We start from the raw sequence: 22,490 nt of genomic DNA, 5'->3' as shown, positions 1-22,490 counted from the left end.
TTCCTGATTTCTTTTCCATTCTTTCAAAAAAAATAAATAAATAAAATAAAACAGAAAAAAAAAAAAGAAGAAGAGAAGAGTCTAGGTTCTTGTATTTCGGTTTAATTCGAACTTTGGTTCTTAAAATTAAATTTTTGTGAGCATTGATTCTGATTTTGTTATTAAAAAACTTTTTACTTACATTGTGACGAGTTTAAAAAGTAATACTTACAAATTAATAATGTTTAAGACTTTCTCGTACAAATAGAGAGAACTCCTAATAATTTTAATAAAACTATTGGCACGTCGTACAATTGGAGAAGTGATTATGCCCACACTTATTACCCTAATTCAAATATTTGTGTATTTTTTATTATTAAATGATCGTTTGATAACTATTTTGTTTCAACTAAGAACTGAAAAATGGAAAACCAAACTTTGAAAAATTATAAAAATAAAGTCTAGCTTTTCAGTTTAGTTAGAAGATTAAAACTGTTGTGAAATCGACGATATGTGTGCAATGGAGATAAAGTAAATAAGACTCAATATTTATGAGGTTCGACAAATATACCTACATCCTCATGATAGTAGCACTATTCTCTCCCATTATCAAATTGAATTACAAAAGCAATGGAAACAATAGAAGAATTCAAAAGATTGAGAGCAGTTATGGTTCTTTATAGTGTGCCGTCTTCTTTCTTCTACTTGTGTAACATTTTTGAGCTATCATTGACCATTATATAAGAATTCTGAGATACGCTAATTAGAAGGATTTGATAGAAATTCTTGAATTGTGTGTCTCTCCACCGAGCCACTTTCTTTGACTTTGTCCTACGCGTGAAGGTTCGTTCAAACCAAATAATGTCATCCATATTTACAACAATAAAAATGGTTATCAAACAAATTCTTAATAATTTATATAAAAAAAAATTAAAAACCAAATAATTATCAAAATTCATAAATTAAAAAATAATCCTAAAAAGAAAAGTCTCAGATCCCAACCCTCCTTTGACCCAAGTTATACGCCTCGGGTCTGCTTTGATCTCTCCCTCAGCAATCGCCGGCGGTGCTGCGCTCATTTTCTCCGTTGCTGCCCATCCAAAGGTATTCCCTCCGCTCCTCTTCCTCTGTCTCCACGGTTTGTGTTCGTGTTACTACTCTTACATTTAGCCATGGTTCTTCAACCGCTTTAACATTTCCCGTCGGTTTCTCTTAGGTTCGGTATCTGATTTAGGTAAAAGCAAAACACGTAGGCAGTTGTTCTGATGCTTCCAAGCCTTTAAAATGGTTTCAATTAGCTAGAAATGGTGATTAAACATGTTTAATTAGAGTTCCTAATTGATAAGGAAGTTGGTCACTTTTTTTTAATTCAAGCGATATTCTAATTTAATTTAAACTGTGGGATTCGAAATTGAATTGAAAATGCGGAGTACACTGCACTAACCAACTTTGTTACGCTCAGTACCGCAGAATTGGTCCTCTTTAGTATGGTAAAGATGAAGCTGAACATTGGTATTTTCGAAATAGGCTATGAACAATTTGTATATTGGTTCCCAAATCCTGAATTTTAGTTCTACTGGGAAATTTCTAGGGTGTGATACATACTTGAATTTGGGGTAGCTTCCAAACTTTGTTCGTCCCCGTATTTTTTCAGGACAAGTTTGTTATGGTGAAGAGGAGTTGGATGCAGGAGCTATATCGACTGCATGCCATTTTAGATGGGAGAAATACCAGACAACCACAATTCGATAATGGACAATCATTTTTGTTTGTGATTCATTGATAATATGTTATTGCGTAGTTTAATTAGAGCTTGTTGTGCCACCTAATTTTTTTGTTACAATTTGATCGATGACCTGCTGAACCATGCTGGTTGTTACACTGTGATTCACGAGTCCATGGAGCGTGCATTGGAGCAGTTTGTTTTCGTGCCAAAATGTTTTCCATCAGATGCCTTAAGACTTTATCTGGTTGAGAGATTTATGGGATTCCTTGCAATGGTGTATGACTTGAAGAATGTTTGGTCATAAGATGTTCAGAAAGCATTCCGTTTAATCTTGTATACAACATGATTTGATAATTCTCTGTCTAATAGTTGATGCCATTAATTTTGGCGGTGCCTTTCCAGTTCGGATGTGAGAGTTAAGATAAACTAGTTTCTTATTTGACAAGTGTGAAGTGTCTAATGTTTTTGAGGCAATTGAGCAGCTTCCAATTTTGGCAATGGAAACAAGTGCAGGCCCCGAGCACAACTTGATGATTGGTGGAAGTGATTCACCGACTTTGCAAATTGACCCCAAAAGATCCCGGTTTCCATGCTGCATTGTGTGGACACCCCTTCCTGTTATTTCATGGTTGGTTCCTTTCGTTGGCCACATTGGCATATGCAGAGAAGATGGCGTCATATTGGACTTTGCAGGGCCCAATTTCGTGTGCGTGGATAACTTTTCTTTTGGAGCAGCAACTCGCTACATCCAAATAAACAAAGAAAAGGTATATGATCTCTTCATATCTGAATTCGTATCACCTTCTCGTTCCTGTTTCATTTATGCTCATTAAAATTTTGACAAGCAGTGTTGCACTATTCCCGATCCGTCTGAGTGCCAAATTGAGGATCAGTATGGGGAGAATGAACCTGGTAGAGACATAAAGACATGGGATGATGCACTCCGGAAGGGCACTCAGGAATTCCAACACCGAGCATACAACCTTTTTACCTGCAATTGCCACTCCTTCGTAGCCAACAACCTAAACAGGTTAGGGTTTCGGTCTGGTGGGTGGAATGTGGTGAACCTTGCAGCTCTGATCTTCCTCAAGGGTCAGTGGGTGAGCACAGCAGCCGTGGTGCAGTCCTTACTACCGTTTTTAATAATATTCTGTCTCGGAGTTGCATTAGCAGGTTCAACCTTCCTAACGTACTTAGGTTTCTTCACCGCCTTTCTTGTCGGTTGGTTTCTTCTTGGTACGTACTGTTTCAAGAGTTTGATCCAATTGTAGATTCTGTCATTTGGAGTCTTCGTACGAAAACTTTGGTTTCAGAGACTTGTGATTCAAATGTATAGAACAGAGGCAATTGCCAGCTACTTTCGACACTTTAAAAGCATTTTTCCCCGTTGATTTCTTGAGTGTCTCTTTCCTCTTAAGAAAGCATGCGTTCCAAGAATCGAATGTACTAATTTTGTCATGCGTTCCAAGAATCGAATGTACTAATTTTGTTGTGTTTCCTCTTAAGAAGGCATGCGTTCCAAGAATCGAATGTACTAATTTTGTTGTGTTTTTTTTTTTTCCTAGTCGTGTAACTCTAGCTTACGGAGAACGAGATTTAAACTTGGGTGCAAAAAGCGGACATACTACACCAACTAACTGGCATAATTAGCATTTGCATGCGCTAAAAAGGTTGTTAGAAATAAGGCTATAACGGAATTATTATTTTATAATTACCAAACAAGATGTAAATTCCATTACAGTTATGTGATAATATTTTATACGTGATCATGTTTGGTAAGACGTAGAATTTAAATTTATGGCCCATAAATAATATGGATTAATACTAATAAATATAAAACATATTACAACGTAATCTGATGATGCGACAAAATCCGATTAAATTACTTTACAATATTTAAGAGATTCAATTTTAATCTCAGCATCTACTTGAGCTAACCCTAAGAGTACTCAACCAATCAGTTACTTACCGCATTGACAAATGCCAAAATCGTTTTTTGGTTTTTTTTGTTATGATATCAACTAGTTATTGATGTAGTGAGTCAGTGACACTAAGTCCGAATACATTTGCTCCCATTGATATGCCCACAAAAGTATGAACCAATGGATATGATGCTCTTTATTATTAAAAAAAATGAAAATTGAGGTCAAGTTCTTCTGATCCAACGGTTGGGAATAAAGACCCACAGATCATACCGTGGGCTTGTCGCAATACGTTCACAGTCAAAGCCCCACCAAACAGCTGCACGCGTTACGCATTCGCTACGTTCCGTGCATGGGAAACTCTTCTTTTCCAGACGGTTCTTATCTCCCATGGCAAAATCGTGAATATAAAGAACATGAAGGTCGAATTTAAAGTGACAAACAACCACAGCTGTGCTTATTTAAGGCAGACCAACATAAAAAAATCGGAAGCACACTTAAAATTTTTGAGGTGTATTTTTCTGTTTGTTTCTTGAGAAAATTTTACAGAGCGAGAAATGGCGACAGAGGAGGGACAAGTTTTCAGCTGCCACACTGTGGAGGCATAGGAGTAGCAGCTCCAGAAGGCCAACGACTCCAAGAAGCTGGTATATATGATCTTTTAAAATTTCTCCTGTGTTTTTTTTTTATTTTGTTTGATGTTTTTTTAATTTCGATTTGGTTTGCTGGTTTTTATTTTTTGTGATTTGGGTTTTTGTTTTTGATGAATCTGAATATTGGGGTTCGTTTGGTTTTTTCTTATCTGATTTGATTAATTCACTTTGTTAATCTAGATCCCATCCACGATCTACCCCTAAGTTTGAATTCCCCCGCTAATTTAGATAAATTTAGTATATTTATTGCATCGTTTGTCCAAAATAAATTCAGATTCATGTTCAAAAAGTAAAGATTTGAAACTCTAATTCTATCGTATTTGCTTTTCTTTTGTAATTGGTTTTGGAAAAGTAGAGCCACAAATTTTCTGTTTGCTTTTTATCATGTTGGGGCATAATATGTTCATTCTTGCATGTTAAAATAACATTCCACATAAATAATACAAGGCTAAATTGGATTAATGATCCTCATGGTGAGAGGGTAATCGGAAGATAGCTCCTGTGGTGAAAAAAATCGGATTTAAACCCTCGTGACGAACTCCGTTAGGATTTAAGCCCAAAATTAATATATTCCTCATTTGTCTGTTAAACCATTCAACCTTCATAACCAAAAGAGAAAAAAAACTCATTCATCCAAGACTATGAATTCGTTGATCCATGCTTCGATTCCATTCAAATACTAAAAAACGAAATATTGGGTTGTGAAAACTGACTTATAGATTGAGGATGGTGTGGTTGGAGCCTCTCTGCAGTAAAAGAAGCTTCAGGATTTGTAAAAATAAGAAAGAACGGCAATTTGGGTGGTAAATATAAACTTACTCAAACTTTACAAAATCTAAAGGTTAATAAATTACAAGGGATTGGAGCGTGCATTGGAGCAGTTTGTTTTCGTGCCAAAATGTTTTCCATCAGATGCCTTAGACTTTATCTGGTTGAGAGATTTATGGGATTCCTTGCAATGGTGTATGACTTGAAGAATGTTTGGTCATAAGATGTTCAGAAAGCATTCGGTTTAATCTTGTATACAACATGATTTGATAATTCTCTGTCTAATAGTTGATGCCATTAATTTTGGCGGTGCCTTTCCAGTTCGGATGTGAGATTTAAGATAAACTAGCTTCTTATTTGACAAGTGTGAAGTGTCTAATGTTTTTGAGGCAATTGAGCAGCTTCCAATTTTGGCAATGGAAACAAGTGCAGGCCCCGAGCGCAACTTGATGATTGGTGGAAGTGATTCACCGACTTTGCAAATTGATCCCAAAAGATCCCGGTTCCCATGCTGCATTGTGTGGACACCCCTTCCTGTTATTTCATGGTTGGTTCCTTTCGTTGGCCACATGGGCATATGCAGAGAAGATGGCGTCATATTGGACTTTGCGGGGCCCAATTTCGTGCGCGCGGATAACTTTTCTTTTGGAGCAGCAACTCGCTACATCCAAATAAACAAAGAAAAGGTATATGATCTCTTCATATCTGAATTTGTATCACCTTCTCGTTCCTGTTTCATTTATGCTCGTTAAAATTTTGACAAGCAGTGTTGCGCTATTCCCAATCTGTCTGAGTACCAAAGTGAGGATCAATATGGGGAGAATGAACCCGGTAGAGACATAAAGACATGGGATGATGCACTCCGGAAGGGCACTCGGGAATTCCAACACCGAGCTTACAACCTTTTTACCTGCAATTGCCACTCCTTTGTAGCCAACAACCTAAACAGGTTAGGGTTTCGGTCTGGTGGGTGGAATGTGGTGAACCTTGCAGCTCTGATCTTCCTCAAGGGTCAGTGGGTGAGCACAGCAGCCATGGTGCAGTCCTTACTACCGTTTTTAATAATATTCTGTCTCGGAGTTGCATTAGCAGGTTCAACCTTCCTAACGTACGTAGGTTTCTTCACCGCCTTTCTTGTCGGTTGGTTTCTTCTTGGTACGTACTGTTTCAAGAGTTTGATCCGATTGTAGATTCTGTTATTTGGAGTCTTCGTACGAAAACTTTGGTTTCAGAGACTTGTAATTCAAATGTATAGAACAGAGGCAATTGCCAGCTACTTTCGACACTTTCAAAGCATGTTTTCCCCGTTGATTTCTTGAGTGTCTCTTTCCTCTTAAGAAGGCTTGCGTTCCAAGAATCGAATGTACTAATTTTGTTGTGTTTCCTCTTAAGAAGGCATGCGTTCCAAGAATCGAATGTACTAATTTTGTTGTGTTTTTTTTTTTTTTTCCTAGTCGTGTAACTCTAGCTTACGGAGAATGAGATTTAAATTTGGGTGCAAAAAGCGGACATACTGCACCAACTAACTGACATAATTAACATTTGCATGCGCTAAAAATGTAACAACCCGTCCCGGGATTTACGTAAGAAAATGGGTATTTTTGTATTTTCACTAAGTTTGAGGGATACCTTTCTTTTAAAAATTGTTTTTGAGCCTTAATTGGTGAGCCCAAGGGGCCCACCCCCTGTTTTTGTTCCCCGGTTCTTCCCTTTCCCTTTCTTTTTTTTCTGTTTTCTTCTTTTCCTTCTTTTGTTTTGTTTGTCTGCACCTTTTTCCTTTCTTTCGAACTCCCCCATTTCTCTCTTCTTCTTCCCCGTGAAAGACACACAGACACACACACACACCCACAGCTACACCTACTCGAGGAAATCATCACCATCGTCGCCATTCAACTGCATATCTCTCTCTCTCCCTTGCTCACGGCGCCGGGAGGATACGAACACCTCCGGCGAGTTTTGTGATTTTTCCGGTTGGGTAAGCCCTTTTTCTTCTTCTTTTCTTATGTTAGACTTTGCCTAGATGTGGTTTTTGAGTTGGGTTCTTGATTTCCAAGGTTTTGGAGTGTTTTTGGCACGGGTGAGTGCACACCCAAATTTCCGGCGAGCACCGTCCCTTTCGAGGCGATTTCCGGCCAAACCACGGCGAGTTGGCCGGCGTGCGAGGTATCAATCTCTTCGTCTCGCTGAGTACTACAACTTTTCTTTTTGTTTCACCTAATTTCATTGAGTATTGAAGAAGTTATACTCATTTGAATTTTACCCAGTTTCCGGCGACCTCAGTGACTTTCGAGGTGTTTTTCAGCCAAACCACGGCGAGTTAGACGTCGTGTGAGGTACCATTCTCTTCGTCTCTTCGAGAGCTACGATTTTCATTTTTGAATCACTTGATTTCGTCGAGTATTAACAAAGTTATGGACGTTCAAAGTTTGTCTAAATTCCGGCCGAATTCCGGCCTTCTTCTCCGGCGTGAAACCCAGCCCAAGAAAACAACCAGGCCATCAGGCCGTTTCCTTCCCCCACGGGCCTTAGGCCCGTTTGGTCTCTGGCCCAAAACTCTAAACCTTTTCCTTTTTAATTTAATTTTGTTTCATTTTAAACCCAAAGGCCTTAGGGCTTTGGTTGCAGCCCAAACCCATTTCCCCTTTTTATTTAGGCCTTAGGGCCTGTTAGCCCAAAACCCATCACCCTTTCTGTTGTGGGCCTTTGGGCCGTATGGGTTCAAGCCCAACCCAACTCACCTAAAAACCTAAACCCAACTACCTAAACCCAAAACCCTAGGGCCCAAACCCGGATCCAATACCCAAACCCTAAACCGGGTTGACTCGGTTGACTCTGACGGGTTGACCCACGACCCGTTGACCTTGACCCGTTGACCCAGTCAACGGTCAGCGTTGACTTTGACCTCGGGGTTGACTTTTTCGGTTTTCGTGCGGGACCCCTCCTAGGCTAATTTCGACGTCCTGAACCCGTTTCCGATGTCCGTTTTCCCAAATTCAATCGTTTGAGTAGAGTTTGACTAAATGTACCATTTGTGCTTAGGGGTGTTTAGCTGTGGCGTTTCCTTCTTCGCTAGATGGCGTGGCTTTTCGACGGCGAAGTACTGTGAGTGGACCCCTTCTAAAAATGCATGTTTTAATGGTAGAATTGCATACACAGAAAAGCATGACTTTATGATTATGTTTTATGAACGGTTTACGAGATAATATGCTTACTGAGGCTAGTTTGAATTATTACTATTTTTCCTATAACCCATGTTCTTATAGAATATCTGATGGATGACGATATGATATTTAGAACATGTTTAGAACACTTCTTTATAGTATAGATGATGGATGACTTTATACTATGAAGTTGATTTTCAATATATGTATGTTCACTGGTTTTGTACTTACCTAGTGGTCCTTTCCGCTACGGGACGTAGGGATAGATCCGGTCCGTCCCGGGCGACGGTTTGGTGTTGGCATAGGGCCTGGAGTGTGTTTTCCTCTGACTGTCTGCTCAGAGACGGGGAGCCGGCACGGGGCCTGAAGTGTATTTTCCTCTGACTGTGTGCTCAGAGACGGGGAGCCGGCATGGGGCCTGAAGTGTTATATCGGACATTCACTAGTGTTTATTATTTATGCGAATTATGATTTGAGACATTGCACGACATGCTAGGTTTCGGAAAACCTATGTTTATCATTATATATATGTGTTTTCATAAAACCTGGGGGTTAGTATGTTGATAACTGTTTTATTATATATATATATCAACTTGGTCCACTCATGTTTGTTTTGCGCCCCCTTCAGGACTTAGAATCGAGGCATACAATCCCGACGTCCAGGCACTTCCGCATCGGCATCTTCGAGTCCTCTCGGTGTAGGACCCACTCCTTTGTTTCATTCAATTTTATATTATTTTCTTTTAGTATTCTAGATTAGTGGTGTGCTCTGAACACGGTCCTTATTTGCATATTCATTATTCTTTTATATTTATAAGCCTTATTTATCCTTTGTTTTCAGCATTTGCACTCAATAAATGGCTTTCGTCACCCTCGGGTGTCGGCCAGCACGTGCCTATCCTGGTATTCGGGGAATATCGGGGTCGGGGCGTGTCAAAAAAGGTTGTTAGAAATAAGGCTGTAACGGAATTATTATTTTATAATTACCAAACAAGATGTAAATTCCATTATAGTTATGTGATAATATTTTATACGTGATCATGTTTGGTAAGATGTAGAATTTAAATTTATGGCCCATAAATAATATGGATTAATACTAATAAATATAAAACATATTACAACGTAATCTGATGATGCGACAAATTCCGATTAAATTACTTTACAATATTTAAGAGATTCAATTTTAATCTCAGCATCTACTTGAGCTAACCCTAAGAGTACTCAACCAATCAGTTACTTACCGCATTGACAAATGCCAAAATCGTTTCTTGATTTTTTTGTTATGATATCAACTAGTTATTGATGTAGTGACCCTAAGGCCGAATACATTTGCTCCCATTGATAGGCCCAAAAAAGTATGAACCAATGGATATGATGCTCTTTATTATTAAAAAAAATGAAAATTAAGGTCAAGTTCTTCTGATCCAACGGTTGGGAATAAAGACCCACAGATCATACAGTGGGCTTGTCGCAATACGTTCACAATAACAGCCCCACCAAACGCTGCACGCGTTACGCATTCGCTACGTTCCGTGCATGGGAAACTCTTCTTTTCCAGACGGTTCTTACCTCCCATGGCAAAATCGTGAATATAAAGAACATGAAGGTCGAATATAAAGTGACAAACAACCACAGCTTTGCTTATTTAAGGCAACCCACAGAAAAAAAATCGGAAGCACACTTATAATTTTTGAGGTGTATTTTTCTGTTTGTTTCTTGAGAAAATTTTACAGAGCGAGAAATGGCGACAGAGGAGGGACAAGTTTTCAGCTGCCACACTGTGGAGGCATGGGAGCAGCAGCTCCAGAAGGCCAACGACTCCAAGAAGCTGGTATATGTGATCTTTTAAAATTTCTTCTGTTTTTTTTTTTTGTAAATTTTGTTTTTTATTTTTTTAAATTTCGATTTGGTTTGCTGGTTTTTATTTTTTGTGATTTGGGTTTTTGTTTTTGATGAATCTGAATATTGCGGTTCGTTTGGTTTTTTCTTATCTGATTTGATTAATTCACTTTGTTAATCTAGGTCCCATCCACGATCTACACCTAAGTTTGAATTCCCCCGCTAATTTAGATAAATTTAGTATATTTATTGTATCGTTTGTCCAAAATAAATTCAGATTTATGTTCAAAAAGTAAAGATTTGAAACGCTAATTCTATCGTATTTGCTTTTCTTTTGTAATTGGCTTTGGAAAAGTAGAGCCACAAATTTTCTGTTTGCTTTTTATCATGTTGGGGCATAATACGTTCATTCTTGCATATTAAAATAACATTCCACATAAATAATACAAGGCTAAATTGGATTAATGATCCTCGTGATGAGAGGGTAATCGGAAGATAGCTTCCGTGGTGAAAAAATTTGGATTTAAACCCTCGTGATGAACTCCGTTAGGATTTAAGCCCAAAATTAATATATTCCTCATCTGTCTGTTAACTCATTCAACCTTCATAACCAAAAGAGAAAAAAAACACATTCATCCAAGGTTATGAATTCGTTGATCCATACTTCGATTCCATTCAAATACTAAAAAACGAAATATTGGGTTGTGAAAACTGACTTACAGATTGAGGATGGTGTGGTTGGAGCCTCTCTGCAGTAAAAGAAGCTTCAGGATTTGTAAAAATAAGAAAGAACGGCAATTTGGGTGGTAAATATAAACTTACTCTAACTTTACAAAATCTAAAGGTTAATAAATTACAAGGGATTGGAGCCACAAGCTTGAAACTTCACAACCCAGATCAAATCTTAGCCGCAGATGCCACCTGAGCGTGAAAGCAATCTCCTTTTTCTGGTTTTACCGTAAAGAAAGCTCCTTTTTTTCTTCTAGGTATTCTACTCTCAGAAATAGCTGAAATTTAAAAACTTGCTCGGATTGAATTAATCCAGAGAACACAAAAAGTGAAACTGCTTTGGACCAAAAATTTAAAATCCAATGAAATCTTTGGGGGAAGGGTGTGATTTTAATTTTGGGTTAACAAAGAATTCACATAAATGTACATTTTAGGCTTAAATCCTAACGGAGTTCACCACGAGAGTTTAAATCCGAATTTTTTCACCACAGGGGCTATCTTCCGATTACCCTCTCACCACAGGGACCATTAATCCAATTTAGCCATAATACAAAACAATATTTTCCTACCCACCACGTTAATTTCATTTGTTATATTTTGCATCTAAATTCTAGGTTGAAAAGGACTTATTTGTCCCCATTAAAAGAGTTTCTTTTTATAAACAATAGAATTTAATGAGTTAAATTTTTAGTTGTTAGAATAGAGAAAATCGGTGAGAATTAAATTCCACCAGGATGCATCGCTTTCCTTCATTGTAGTAAAGCGCCATCTGCATTTAAAAGAGTATTGGAACTACATCATTTGCCATTAGCTCGGAATCATTCTTTGTTTTATCTTTTGACCTATACTATTACAAACGACACGGAAATGCTTACGGTTGTTTACCCTTTGCCAAGTGTTCCTACAAAACCCTCTTGTTTGTTTTTGTTTGACATATTCTCTATTATGCACCGGTGTTAGAATTTTTCTGTCCCACATTGGCCAAAAGGCTTGAGAACAAACCTTTTAAATAGAATTCCTTCGCTCTAACTATCATCGAGGCCTTTTGTATTAAAACCCCACACCTGATGGATTGAGTAGGTGGCCAAGTGGGGACAGTATTGGTGTTGTTAGAGTGGGTCCATGGCCCGTCTATCTGAAATTTAAGATGGTATTAGAGCCAGAAGACGGCCATTACATCCACGTGAACGTGTGGGTCCCCCTTGGCCTCGCGCGAATGGGTGAGCCCTGACATGGCTCCACGTAGGTCAAAAGATGCCACATGCATTGGCCCAGCAGGAATGGGTGAGCCCCGACTTGGCTCCACATGCCTTGGCCCTGCGCGAAGGGGTGAGCCCTGACATGGCTCCACGTAGGCCAAAAGATGCCACATGCATTGGCCCAGCAGGAACGGATGAGCCCCGGCTTGGCTCCACGTGGTTGTTGATGTGTAGAACTCCACGTGTGACCCATAACATAAGGTCTCAAGTGCGAGGGAGTGTTAGAATTCCTCTGTCCCACATTGGCCATAGAGCTTGAGAACAAGCCTTTTAAATAGAATTACCCCACTATAATGGCTTGGCTCCACATCGGCCCTCACATCTGACGGATTGAGCAGGTGGCTAAGTGGGGACAGAGGAATTCCAACATGTCCTTGACAGTTGGATTCTTGATTGCATATGTAACCATTCATTGCTTCAATGCATGTCATACACAGGAGTAAAGTAGAACTTTTGTTCGCTTCGACCCTACGTACTATCAATTGTTTCCTTTCATATTTAAAACAATAACAATATTGGTTCCTATGATTACACATATGCTAGTCATTTGAAGGGTTACATGAACATCTTGTTTTTTTTTTTTTTTTCGCTTCTCATGTTCCGGGAGCTCTTCAATAAAAATTGCAGATGGTTGTTGATTTCACTGCTTCATGGTGCGGACCATGCCGCTTCATTGCACCATTCTTGGCGGAGTTGGCTAAGAAGCTGCCGAATGTCATCTTCGTGAAGGTTGACGTCGATGAACTGAAGGTAATACCGTCATCTGTTTCAAAACGCAATTTGTTTCGGAATCAGTTAACATTGCACGCTGTAAGAGAAACTCAATCGCAAGTTAATTTCTTTGCAGACGGTCGCGCAGGACTGGGCGGTAGAGGCAATGCCAACGTTCATGTTCCTGAAGGAAGGGAAGATCGTGGACAAGGTGGTCGGAGCGAAGAAGGACGAGCTGCAGCAGACTATCTCGAAGCATGTGGGCACTGCTTCTGCCTGAATGTGATAAATTTGCATATTATGCCGATAAATCTGGACTATAGCAAAGCACAAGGCCACGGACCGTGCGAGTTGCTAGCAATGCAGACTTATATTTCAACCTTTTGACCTTGTTTTAAGTATTGTGCGTGGTACTTTTCATAAGGTTGCTACATAAATGTAGTTCTACTTTAGCCCATACATCGTTTGGAAATTGTTACTTGATGTGGAAATTCTATATAGTTGCGGCAGGTAGGTGCACAATGGCTAACTATGAGGACTCTTGCGCCCAACCGTTGGACTAGGTGGACTTGCCGGATTTACTCACGAGGAAATGAGCTCATTTGTATTTAGGTACCACTTGGCCCTGTGCAAGCACAAATTAACCTCAATATAAGGGTCTCACTTAGACCTCGCATTTTAGACCCAATCTGTTAACTCGATGCAACTCACCCGTTAAGATTAGTATTTGAGTGGCTCTCACTCCATTGTGAGTGGGTCGGACTTGCAAGTTGAAATTTACATGGAATAGGGTTATATATATCATTTGTACTGATCTCTCTCCTCGCGTGGTATCATTGCAATAGAGAGACAGACATACAAAAGAGTACGCCAGATATGTTGGTCTTTCGCCAAACTGCAGCCAGGGATGGAATTGGGGGCATTCAGAAATTTAGTAGGTCTGTACTTTTATTGTTGAAGGTACTAGCATGCTAGCAATTACCATCATGTCATGTGCCCTTTCGCATTTTCGAAGGGAAGTGATTCACACTTCCGTTTTCTTACTACATTTTTTCTCCCGTCTTTTGATTTATTCAATCCAAAAGCTAGAGAAAATAGAGAATTGCATGGGGAGAAAATGAGAGTGCGGAAATCTCAAGTTATCAGTCACAACCAAAAACAAGGGGAAGTAACACCACGAAATGGACAACACAGACTTTGATTCTTTTCATTCATGAAATCTGCACAGTAAACAAATGGTGTCACACTAGGATCCTCTCCCAACATGAACCTACATTTACCTTATTGGATTTGGGGTATCCTTTTTTCCCCAAACCTACACGAACAGTAAAAACACTCAACAGAAAAACACATCATTTCCCAGTGCCCATATATCCCGTTAAAAGGCCGGGGACCGGAGCCTGACTCCCCCTAGGGTCCGAATTGTTGAACCCCGAGGTATCTACAAACTCGCCTAAGTAACAAGATCACTACTAACACAAGTCCTTTAAGCTTACTTAAATTAACAGCTAATTGCGCTTTAACTCCGAATATGAATTACCCTTCGCCAAGCGCTGCTACTACGACTCCTCTTCATCAGAAGAAAAAACTATGGCACTCCTCCTAACTACATCTACCATCTCGCTGTACTCGATATCTTATTCTTGTTTGCTCGCTTCTTCTCTTGCTGTGGTGTATAATTAAGGAATTAGGGTGCAACAATTATGATACGTTATCTCACTCTTTCACTAACCCCGCAAATTGGGTTCCATGTTCGTTGAAGTTGTGGGAGCACAAACAGCTTCTACTGACAGCCGCTTCAACACATTCGGACATGGATCTCCAAAGTTGCTGTTGGATATGGTGACTGCACAACTCTGCTGCCCTATGCACTTCTGTGATAATTGGAGATAAAAAAAAGATAGAACACGGTTCAGTAAGAGGGTTATGAATATAAGTAGATCTTAGAAAACCAGATAGCATTGTTTAGTACCTTCTGCAATACAGAATATGATGTGGTCGCATGGCAAGTTCCTTGTTGGTAGCTCCCACAGGTTCCCAAGGGTGTTCCGAAGCTAGCAAATTTGATGGAAGAGATAGCCTGGCCTGGGTTACACCGCAAGTGAACCTTGGGGCTGTGGAAGTCTTCTGCTTTTCCATAGCTTTCGATGTGCCAATTCTTGATTGTTGGGTGGTATTCAGCAACCTCAGAGCAAACACTGCTCACAGCTCTCTTTACTAGAGAAATTCTGGAGGGATCCCCTCCAAGTTCCTCAAAAAGAACCAACAGATTTTGCGTTGGCTTTAACCAAGATCGAGGCACATGATAACTGAAAAAAATGAAATTCAAATGGAATTTAGGAGGAGAATTTGTTTGCTGAGTAAGCCACTAATTGTTTATGTCATACTTTCATGGTACAATTGTTTTGTTATAAAAATACAAAGTTTTCATCGTAGAGTTGCTTACTATCGTTGTGTGGGTTGGCCGCAACCCGATTGACACTTTGTAGGCCTAAACCCTCCAGCATAACCGCACCCATTGCAATTACCACTAGCAAATGCAGTCCAGTATCTCCCAATACTCTGTCCATTAATCCATATTTGGCCTTTTCCCATTCCCTCCAAATCCAAAGCCAATGGCTCGTTTCCTTCTGGTTCATTGAAAATAGTCTGCAAAGTTGAGTGAGAGTATTAATAATTTTGTTCTCCTGTGTTTACATTACATAATTGAGTTCCACTTTCCTTCATTGCATACCTTGTGCCAAGTCAATGGCTGCTGTTTCTGTGCAATTAATGATCCGCTCATCCATTCGACGGAGGAAAAATCATTTGGAGATGCAAGATTCATGGCTTCTCCTTTCAATCCGACCTGATAGAATAGCAGGGGTAAGGGAAAATGTCTTGTTCATAATAAATAAAAAGATTTGATTTCCAAAGTAAGATCGACTACCTGGTAGGTCCACTTCTGCCAAGATAAGTCCCATTTTCCCTGGTCAAGTCCATGAAGTGCAACAGGGCCGAGGATGCCAGTATTCCAAGCCTCAAAGTGTCCGCCCACATTCTTCAACAAGCAACAATAACTTGTCAGCATTACAGAAGAAGAACAAGTAGAATAAGAAGAAAAAAATTGTGGGAAATAATACTAACAGGTAATCCAACGGCAATACTCAGTAGTGCAATTCTGTTTGTTCCGGCACGTAGATTGACCTTGCCAGTATATGTGAATCTCCTACTCTGCCTTGTTCCGAAGGCAGAACCTGTTATGTATTTGTTAAGTTTTTTTCATTGTTCAACAAGATAATATCCATGCAATAAGCAAATCAAAATTGTACCTGTAAGCTGCCCATTAATGAAGATGTGCACAGCATGGCCTGTTGATTGAACAATAAGACTTGGGAGTTCCCCTCCACGCAGGAAGGACTCAGATGAACCAATATCGACGCTGCAGACACATTGAAAGGAAGATGATAGTTTAATATTTATCAATAGGTCAGAAAGGATGTCACAGAAGGCATACGTAACACTGTCCGGGTGGGTACTTCCACAGACCAAGCTAGTCAAATCGGAACATTCTTTTGAAAGGCTGTGTAAGAATACTCATAGGTGAAAATACTTCAATGACAATGGAACGCAGACCAACTGGGGAAATCATGAGACAAAGAGTTAGCCTCAGGAAATTCTCACCTAGTTATGTACCAGAGGTAATCAGTACTATCCCTCGTGACATTTATCTGTTCCAGTAGACCAGGAACGGTCAATGTTGAGCTGTCATCCAGAGAAGTAAGATCTTCATCATAACTCTCCCATGATAGCATTGGAATATTTGTTGGCAACATTTGCATTTGTGACGTTTGAACTCCAACCTAAGGAGAAGGAATGACAAACAGTTTCATGTCAAAAACTAAAAAATATTTCAATGTTCAAAGGAAATAAAGACTTGTGTTACCGAAATTGTGGTCTCGGATTCTGTCAGAATAGACATCAATCCAAGTACATGTTCAGAATCAATACCTTTGCAGTGTTAAAGACTACATTTCTGCAATCAGGAAGGATACTGATGGACCAAGGAGGTAGGTTGTAGTGCATGTTATTAAACATCACTCTCGCAGCTGAATTGGAATCATGGTTTGAAAGAAATGCCGAGCAATCTCCTGATTCGGAAGTGTACACATGAGCCTGGAATGCCAAAAGATGCCTAGAGTTTAGTAAACAAGAATAACTTATGCAAACACCAAACGCTAGTTTGAGAATAAAAGTGAAAACCTGTTGAAGACTCCCCAGTGAAGTGATGATTGGATCCGCTGATACTAAAGCCCGTTCACACATCTTAATAGCCTTGTGAAGCTCCTTTAGATGGCCATACTTTGGCTGCCTGATTAAACCTATCAAGTTTTACGGTAAAGGAGTTAGCTATATTCTCAAAAGTTCCAAACATTCGTGCAGTAAACTGGTATATCACAACACGCACTGACACCAGATCAGTTTGCTTAAGCGTATTTTAATTCTCACCATATTCATCTAATGGAGCATCATAGTCGTAGCTGGTAGTGATGAAAGGGCCCCCGGCTGTGCGTCCAAAATTAGTACCCCCGTGGTACTTTTTCACAAGAAAACACAAGAATTCAGTTTTCTGTGATAGGTTTTAATACTGTACATCTTTCATAACCTCAAAAACAAAGCAGTGTAAGGAAACTGACCATGTAATAGTTAACAAATGATCCTCCTTTCTGTATGAATCTCGCAACTGCATATGCTAAATCCTGAACTGGTCGTTGGTGAATTGGACCTCCAAACTCCGTAAACCTTCACAATTTTATTGAAAGAAAGAGTCAAATGGATATATTTTCATTTGTAGCAAATTAACAAACTTGGGATTCCTAAGCAAACAAGCATAATAAACTTACCATCCACTCCATGTCTCCGTCCAAATTGTAGGTTTATAGGGCTTGTTGGGAGAGAAAGAATCACAGTAGAAACCGTTACATGTGTTTATCTGTCACGCCACCATCCACAAAACATTTGAGTGACTTCCTTAATACATACGCAAGTCATACAACTCTTCTCTCGAGAATTGCTACTCCATTGCAGGAATGCGAAATAAAAGGAAAATGTATAACAATACAAGCTAAGATGTGCAGCACAAAGAGTGTTAATTACTCACCACTGGATCTGGAGCATCTTCCTCCTTGCACATCACCCATGGCACTCCGGTGTCCAACCCAACCGCCATTTCTGCCGCCCAAGTTATGTAATTATGGCCAGCAGCTCCAAGTAACTTGCTTTGTGCTCCATACTCGTTCTCAATCTGAACCAAATTAACAAATTTAACACATATTACTATAACTCAACTCGAAATAACATAATTTACCCCTAAGAAGAAAATCATAGAGCAAAAACGGAAAATCGAAAAGGCTCATATACCTGAGAGAGAATGATGGGACCACCCTGGGACTCAAACAAATTTTCACTCTTCATCAGTCCCACAATCTTTTCTGTGAACCCTTGCATTGCCCTCTGCATTTCCAGAAGTTACACTATCAAATTTTACTGAACAGTAAATAGTAAATAGTAAATACCCCCAAAAGCTCCATAAATTCTCCTTAAGACAAATTATGCAACAGTATTAGGTAAAAAGTAAAGAAAATTAACCTTGAAAGGCTCATTGTCTGTTCTGAAGCTGATGCCTGGAACATACTTCAGCCACACAGGAAAACCCCTACAAACCACACAATCAGAAAAATTATATATTCATTTTTTTCTAGAATTAGGAGAGTAAAAAAGAATATCCTAAAAAATTAGAAAAATAAAAGGCCTAAATTATAGATCTAGAGAAAAAAGAGTACCCAAAGTTCCACTCTGCACAAACATAAGGGCCAATGCGAAGGTGAGCATAGAGCCCTGCATTCTGTATGGTCTTGAGGAACCTCACCAGATCATACCTCCCTTCAAAATTGTACTGAAACCCAGCACAAACCCAGCAGCAGTCATAATTAGAAGGAAAAATAAACAGCAAAAATGGCAGAACAAAGCAGTAAACTTTGACAGTAAAATGTAAAAATGAAGAGTTAAAAGTGAGAGAGCAGATACATTGCCAGGAGTAGGCTCATGCACGTTCCAGAACACATAGGTTTCAACCACATCAAGCCCTCCTTCTTTTGCCTTCTGAATCAGATCCTCCCACATCTAAACCAAAATTACATTTCTCAAATCAAATATAAAAAAAACCCAGAAAATTTAAGAGGGCAATAGTGAAAGAATTGTTGAAAAAAATGAAAAATTTGTGAAATGGCTAGTGGGAAAATGGGAAAAAAGATTTGGGCTACCTCAGGAGTGCTTCTGGGGTAATGTATTGAACCAGAAATTAGGATTCTTCTTTGCCCATTAATCACAATGGCCTTCCTGTCATATGTGACAGTACAGTGAACCAGCTGAAAACCCAGCAACAAAAACAACCCCATGAAAAAACCCAGCTTGGAAACTGAGTTGGAGTTGGTTTCCATGGCTTTGCCTTCTCTCTCTCTCTCTCTCTCTCTCCAAACTTTAATGGCACACAAAACTCAAAGCAGAGAAGGAATTGTGAAATGTGGAAGGAGAGAAAGAGCAGCAGCAACTCAGAGAGTGTGGTGAAGCAGCAAGGTGTCCACACCCACAACTCACAGGTCTGAGACTCTGAGCAGAGCTATATAATATATTTGTCTTTGTGCTGTGCGTGTATAAATAAATAAATAAATATATATATATTCATATATAATATGGTAGCGGAATCAAATAGGAAAATACTGAGAAAATACATAAATGTTTTTTCTAAGGCGTTTGGTTTGGTGTATTTATTACTAGTGTAACATATACGGACACGGACAGGTCGCGGTCGATCACAGTTCACAAATCACAAGTGTCAAGGCTCGCCGCTGCCTGGCCGTTGGCTACAAGCATGACATGTCAAATAAACGACAGTGATCACGGAAAGCTAAAATATTTTCATGAGTTTTTTTTTAACACTTAATAAATCACCCATCTTGATTCTTTTTCTTTCTTTTTTCTGGCATTTTTATAGTGGGCTTTTACCATGCCAACCTGTCAAGGTAACTAGGACCAAAGGGTAATATCGTCATTTTGTTCTTTTTCCTCTTGTGACCCACATTTGCAATTCCATGTGAGCCGGAAACCCTTTTTGGTTCTTTTGGGTCGTGTGAATGTGAGCCGTGACCCGTCATATTTTTGTCACTTTTCTTCCTTCACATTGACTCCAAACCTTTTCTGTTCCGAATCGGCCTAATTTTTAACCTCTCCACTCTATTACGGGAAATGAACCTCTATAATACGAATAACCAGTTGTACTGGCATCATGTACTAATAAAATAAAAATATATATTTTTCATGTCTTTGTTTTATTTACATAAGACGACATGTGACAGTAAATATGCATCGTGCAATGTATGATGTTCTCCCGTAGCTACACTCAGTAGCCAGTAGATCTGTTATCCCTGTCACGAAGATCTCAATTCAATTCACAAAGGCTAGCTGTCATTCAAGATTAGAAGCAATGCTAGTTATTATTTTATTGTGATCTAATAGTGGTATGGTTCCAAGCTTAGTTTTTTCTAATGGACTTATCATTAAACTAATTGCAAATTCTTCTTAGGAAAGTGTTGTTTTACTGAATTATATAATTCCCCTACGTCAATATCTAGGAATATTTACAGTGCTCACATCTAGTGACCCTCTCATCTCAAGGTCAAATTTACCATTTTCATTTTCCGTTTCAAATCGAGAAGAGAAATTCTTAGATTTGAACGACCGAATCATCTAACCGTTCGACTGAAGACACATCAAATAGGTATTTATAATTTTTAAGTATTTCATTTTCAATGTTAGGTGCGGACAATATTTAGGAAAATCTCACTGGGTGGGATGTTTTTGTATCTTAGGTTGGAATTTGAACAGTCACATGATCTGATCACTCGTACCTAAAAAGTTATCTTTCAAGCAATACGATTTTCTATACAATTTGTACTTGTAGTACAAACAACATTACCATTCCAACAACGTTATTTTCGTTTCTCAATTTGGAAAAAGAAATACCAATGAAGACTCGAGCACGATTTAGACAACTAGGGTTTGTCAACAAAAAGTTGCCACTTACTAATGTCCAATCCAATATTTGGCGCCACTCAAGCATATTCCTACTCCATTTGTTTCTTGATTGCCGGGAAAGTTTAAAGGCGTAGCGGCTTTCTCTTTGTTTGGTGTTTTTAATTACGAAAATGGATTAATTATGACTAAAATAATCACAACCTCATATGCTCTGTAATTATAGTGATCCGTTGTGGTGACGCCGGAGTCAACGGGGTTGGTCACGATCTAAGTTATGATCCTCTGTCCATTCATATGTCCCCACGTGGCGTGCATGGTTGATTAGGAGTGAGCTTAATAATTAATCAACCAATTAGCAAGAAGCTTCTCTTGTATCGATGTTCCTTCCTTCTTTGGTTTTTGTAACATGCAATAACATTCATAGGCGTGAACAACGGAATGAATATGGAAACCCTAAGACAATGGGGCCTTCGTCCCACCCACCTCCATCGAGGTCAACTATAAATTCAAGAATAATTATTTTTTTATTTTTTACAAAAGTATTTTACCCTCAGACCATCTCCAATCACTGGCTTAAAATCTAAAATTTTTAGCCCATAAAATTTAGGTTTTAACCTATAAACAGTTTTTTTGTTCCAATCTTTATGGCTTAAATTTTAGCCCGAGAATATTAAAGGATGAATTTAAGCTAATTTTTTTAATTAACTTTAAAAAAATTATGTTGACTATCCTAAATTAATTTTGTGAACATTAAAACCTAAAAATATTTAAATTCGATAATTATTGAAAAATCACTAAATCGATACATGAAACACTATCGAAGAATATGAAAATCATGATAGAGATTATAAACACAAAATACATGAAACACACAAGACATACATAACACATATGAAGCATATACAAAACACATGATAAAGATGTAGCCGTTGGAATTAAATTTGGACCGTTAGATCTTTTTTTTTATCGTTAGATTTGATTATATTCGATCTCAGCCGTTGGATTCAATAAATACATAAATACAAAACTAAAAAAAAAATAATTGAATGTAGGCTGTTGGACCAACCAACGGCCAGTTGATCTCAGTCGTTGGTCGACAATGTAATTGTTAGCTCTCTGACGAAATGGCCGACATGCCGGTCTTTACCTTGGCGCATTGGTCATGTGCGCACGTCACAAGCGGGTGTCTGGCCTTCAACCACCCAGCTTCACTCTCGCTGGTGGGGCCCACACCATTTTTTAGGCTAAATCCTGGCCAATTTCTGGCTTTTTTTTCTTCTTCAGGTTTTAGGTTCTAACTCCAAATTAGAACTAGGGTTTGAATGGATGGGGGGAATAAAAGGGAAATTATAGGTTTTAGGCCATGGGTTGGAGTTGATCTATAGAGAAAATATATTAGTTAAGCCACACAATGAATTAAATTATAAAATGTATCAAATTCTTCATTCATGTGATTCGAACGTAAGATAATCCACTTACATAAAAAGCAAAATACAACTAAATCGTAGTTTTAGTAATCAAGGTTCTAAAAAGCGCTAAACGCTAGTCGGGCAGCGAGTAGAGCCTAGCACCAAGGCTTCTAGGAGGAGTCTAGGCAGTTTCTAAATTTTAAATAGATTTATTATACAACATATAAATAAATGTCAACTTATACTTAAAAAAATACATAA

At 38.8% G+C, this 22,490-nt stretch overlaps 4 protein-coding genes and 1 long non-coding RNA gene across 6 annotated transcripts; 4 read left to right on the top strand and 1 right to left on the bottom strand.

Annotated features, from left to right (window-relative positions):
• The first annotated feature begins 924 nt into the window (after positions 1 to 924).
• LOC125473042 (protein RTE1-HOMOLOG-like) lies at positions 925 to 3,096 on the top strand. Of its 2 annotated transcripts, none has more exons than XM_048575275.1 (3): positions 925 to 1,083; positions 2,188 to 2,472; positions 2,554 to 3,096. In XM_048575275.1, exons 2-3 carry the CDS (start codon positions 2,203 to 2,205, stop codon positions 2,974 to 2,976), a joined length of 693 nt encoding a protein of 230 aa, XP_048431232.1. In that variant the 5' UTR covers positions 925 to 1,083; positions 2,188 to 2,202; the 3' UTR covers positions 2,977 to 3,096. The 2 variants fall into 2 exon arrangements, with proteins under 2 accessions (XP_048431232.1, XP_048431233.1); XM_048575276.1 differs by having other exon boundaries at positions 942 to 1,083; positions 1,634 to 2,472.
• A 1,040-nt stretch (positions 3,097 to 4,136) lies between these two features.
• Positions 4,137 to 6,359, top strand: LOC125473043 (protein RTE1-HOMOLOG-like). The gene is made up of 3 exons (XM_048575277.1): positions 4,137 to 4,274; positions 5,450 to 5,734; positions 5,816 to 6,359. The coding sequence occupies exons 2-3, from the start codon at positions 5,465 to 5,467 to the stop codon at positions 6,236 to 6,238; spliced, it is 693 nt and encodes a 230-aa protein (XP_048431234.1). The 5' UTR covers positions 4,137 to 4,274; positions 5,450 to 5,464; the 3' UTR covers positions 6,239 to 6,359.
• Positions 6,360 to 6,801: 442 nt separating this feature from the next.
• LOC125473045 lies at positions 6,802 to 7,804 on the top strand. Its single transcript, XR_007254966.1, has 3 exons — positions 6,802 to 7,023; positions 7,103 to 7,211; positions 7,313 to 7,804. It is a non-coding gene; the product is annotated as an uncharacterized LOC125473045 (long non-coding RNA).
• Positions 7,805 to 9,873: 2,069 nt separating this feature from the next.
• LOC125473044 (thioredoxin H-type-like) lies at positions 9,874 to 13,230 on the top strand. Its single transcript, XM_048575278.1, has 3 exons — positions 9,874 to 10,040; positions 12,664 to 12,786; positions 12,884 to 13,230. The coding sequence occupies exons 1-3, from the start codon at positions 9,951 to 9,953 to the stop codon at positions 13,025 to 13,027; spliced, it is 357 nt and encodes a 118-aa protein (XP_048431235.1). The 5' UTR covers positions 9,874 to 9,950; the 3' UTR covers positions 13,028 to 13,230.
• A 699-nt stretch (positions 13,231 to 13,929) lies between these two features.
• On the bottom strand, positions 13,930 to 19,423 carry LOC125473038 (beta-galactosidase 3-like). The gene is made up of 19 exons (XM_048575271.1): positions 19,050 to 19,423; positions 18,814 to 18,909; positions 18,570 to 18,682; positions 18,376 to 18,442; positions 18,148 to 18,240; positions 17,888 to 18,031; positions 17,631 to 17,719; positions 17,424 to 17,529; positions 17,236 to 17,323; positions 16,990 to 17,108; positions 16,738 to 16,902; positions 16,411 to 16,589; positions 16,059 to 16,168; positions 15,874 to 15,983; positions 15,677 to 15,787; positions 15,482 to 15,595; positions 15,194 to 15,396; positions 14,720 to 15,056; positions 13,930 to 14,621 (listed from the first exon to the last, which is right to left on the bottom strand). The coding sequence occupies exons 1-19, from the start codon at positions 19,224 to 19,226 to the stop codon at positions 14,475 to 14,477; spliced, it is 2,568 nt and encodes an 855-aa protein (XP_048431228.1). The 5' UTR covers positions 19,227 to 19,423; the 3' UTR covers positions 13,930 to 14,474.
• Between the last annotated feature and the right edge of the window lie 3,067 nt (positions 19,424 to 22,490).

This window comes from the organism of the source record quoted next, unplaced genomic scaffold (genome assembly GCF_019419815.1).
Source record: "Pyrus x bretschneideri cultivar Hongxiangsu unplaced genomic scaffold, Pyrus_bretschneideri_v1 Contig8, whole genome shotgun sequence".
NCBI lineage: Eukaryota > Viridiplantae > Streptophyta > Magnoliopsida > Rosales > Rosaceae > Pyrus > Pyrus x bretschneideri.
This window is presented reverse-complemented; position numbering and strand designations above follow the sequence as displayed.

Coding starts and splice junctions, on each gene's coding strand:
- LOC125473038 (XM_048575271.1), bottom strand. CDS start 19,226: ATGGAAACCAACTCCAACTCAGTTTCCAAGCTGGGTTTTTTCATGGGG. Junction 18,910..19,049: donor ACCCCAGAAGCACTCCTGAG/GTAGCCCAAATC, acceptor ATTTTGGTTTAG/ATGTGGGAGGATCTGATTCA. Junction 16,903..16,989: donor CACTGGGGAGTCTTCAACAG/GTTTTCACTTTT, acceptor TTGGCATTCCAG/GCTCATGTGTACACTTCCGA.
- LOC125473042 (XM_048575275.1), top strand. CDS start 2,203: ATGGAAACAAGTGCAGGCCCCGAGCACAACTTGATGATTGGTGGAAGT. Junction 2,473..2,553: donor TCCAAATAAACAAAGAAAAG/GTATATGATCTC, acceptor TTTGACAAGCAG/TGTTGCACTATTCCCGATCC.
- LOC125473044 (XM_048575278.1), top strand. CDS start 9,951: ATGGCGACAGAGGAGGGACAAGTTTTCAGCTGCCACACTGTGGAGGCA. Junction 10,041..12,663: donor CCAACGACTCCAAGAAGCTG/GTATATGTGATC, acceptor TAAAAATTGCAG/ATGGTTGTTGATTTCACTGC. Junction 12,787..12,883: donor TTGACGTCGATGAACTGAAG/GTAATACCGTCA, acceptor ATTTCTTTGCAG/ACGGTCGCGCAGGACTGGGC.
- LOC125473043 (XM_048575277.1), top strand. CDS start 5,465: ATGGAAACAAGTGCAGGCCCCGAGCGCAACTTGATGATTGGTGGAAGT. Junction 5,735..5,815: donor TCCAAATAAACAAAGAAAAG/GTATATGATCTC, acceptor TTTGACAAGCAG/TGTTGCGCTATTCCCAATCT.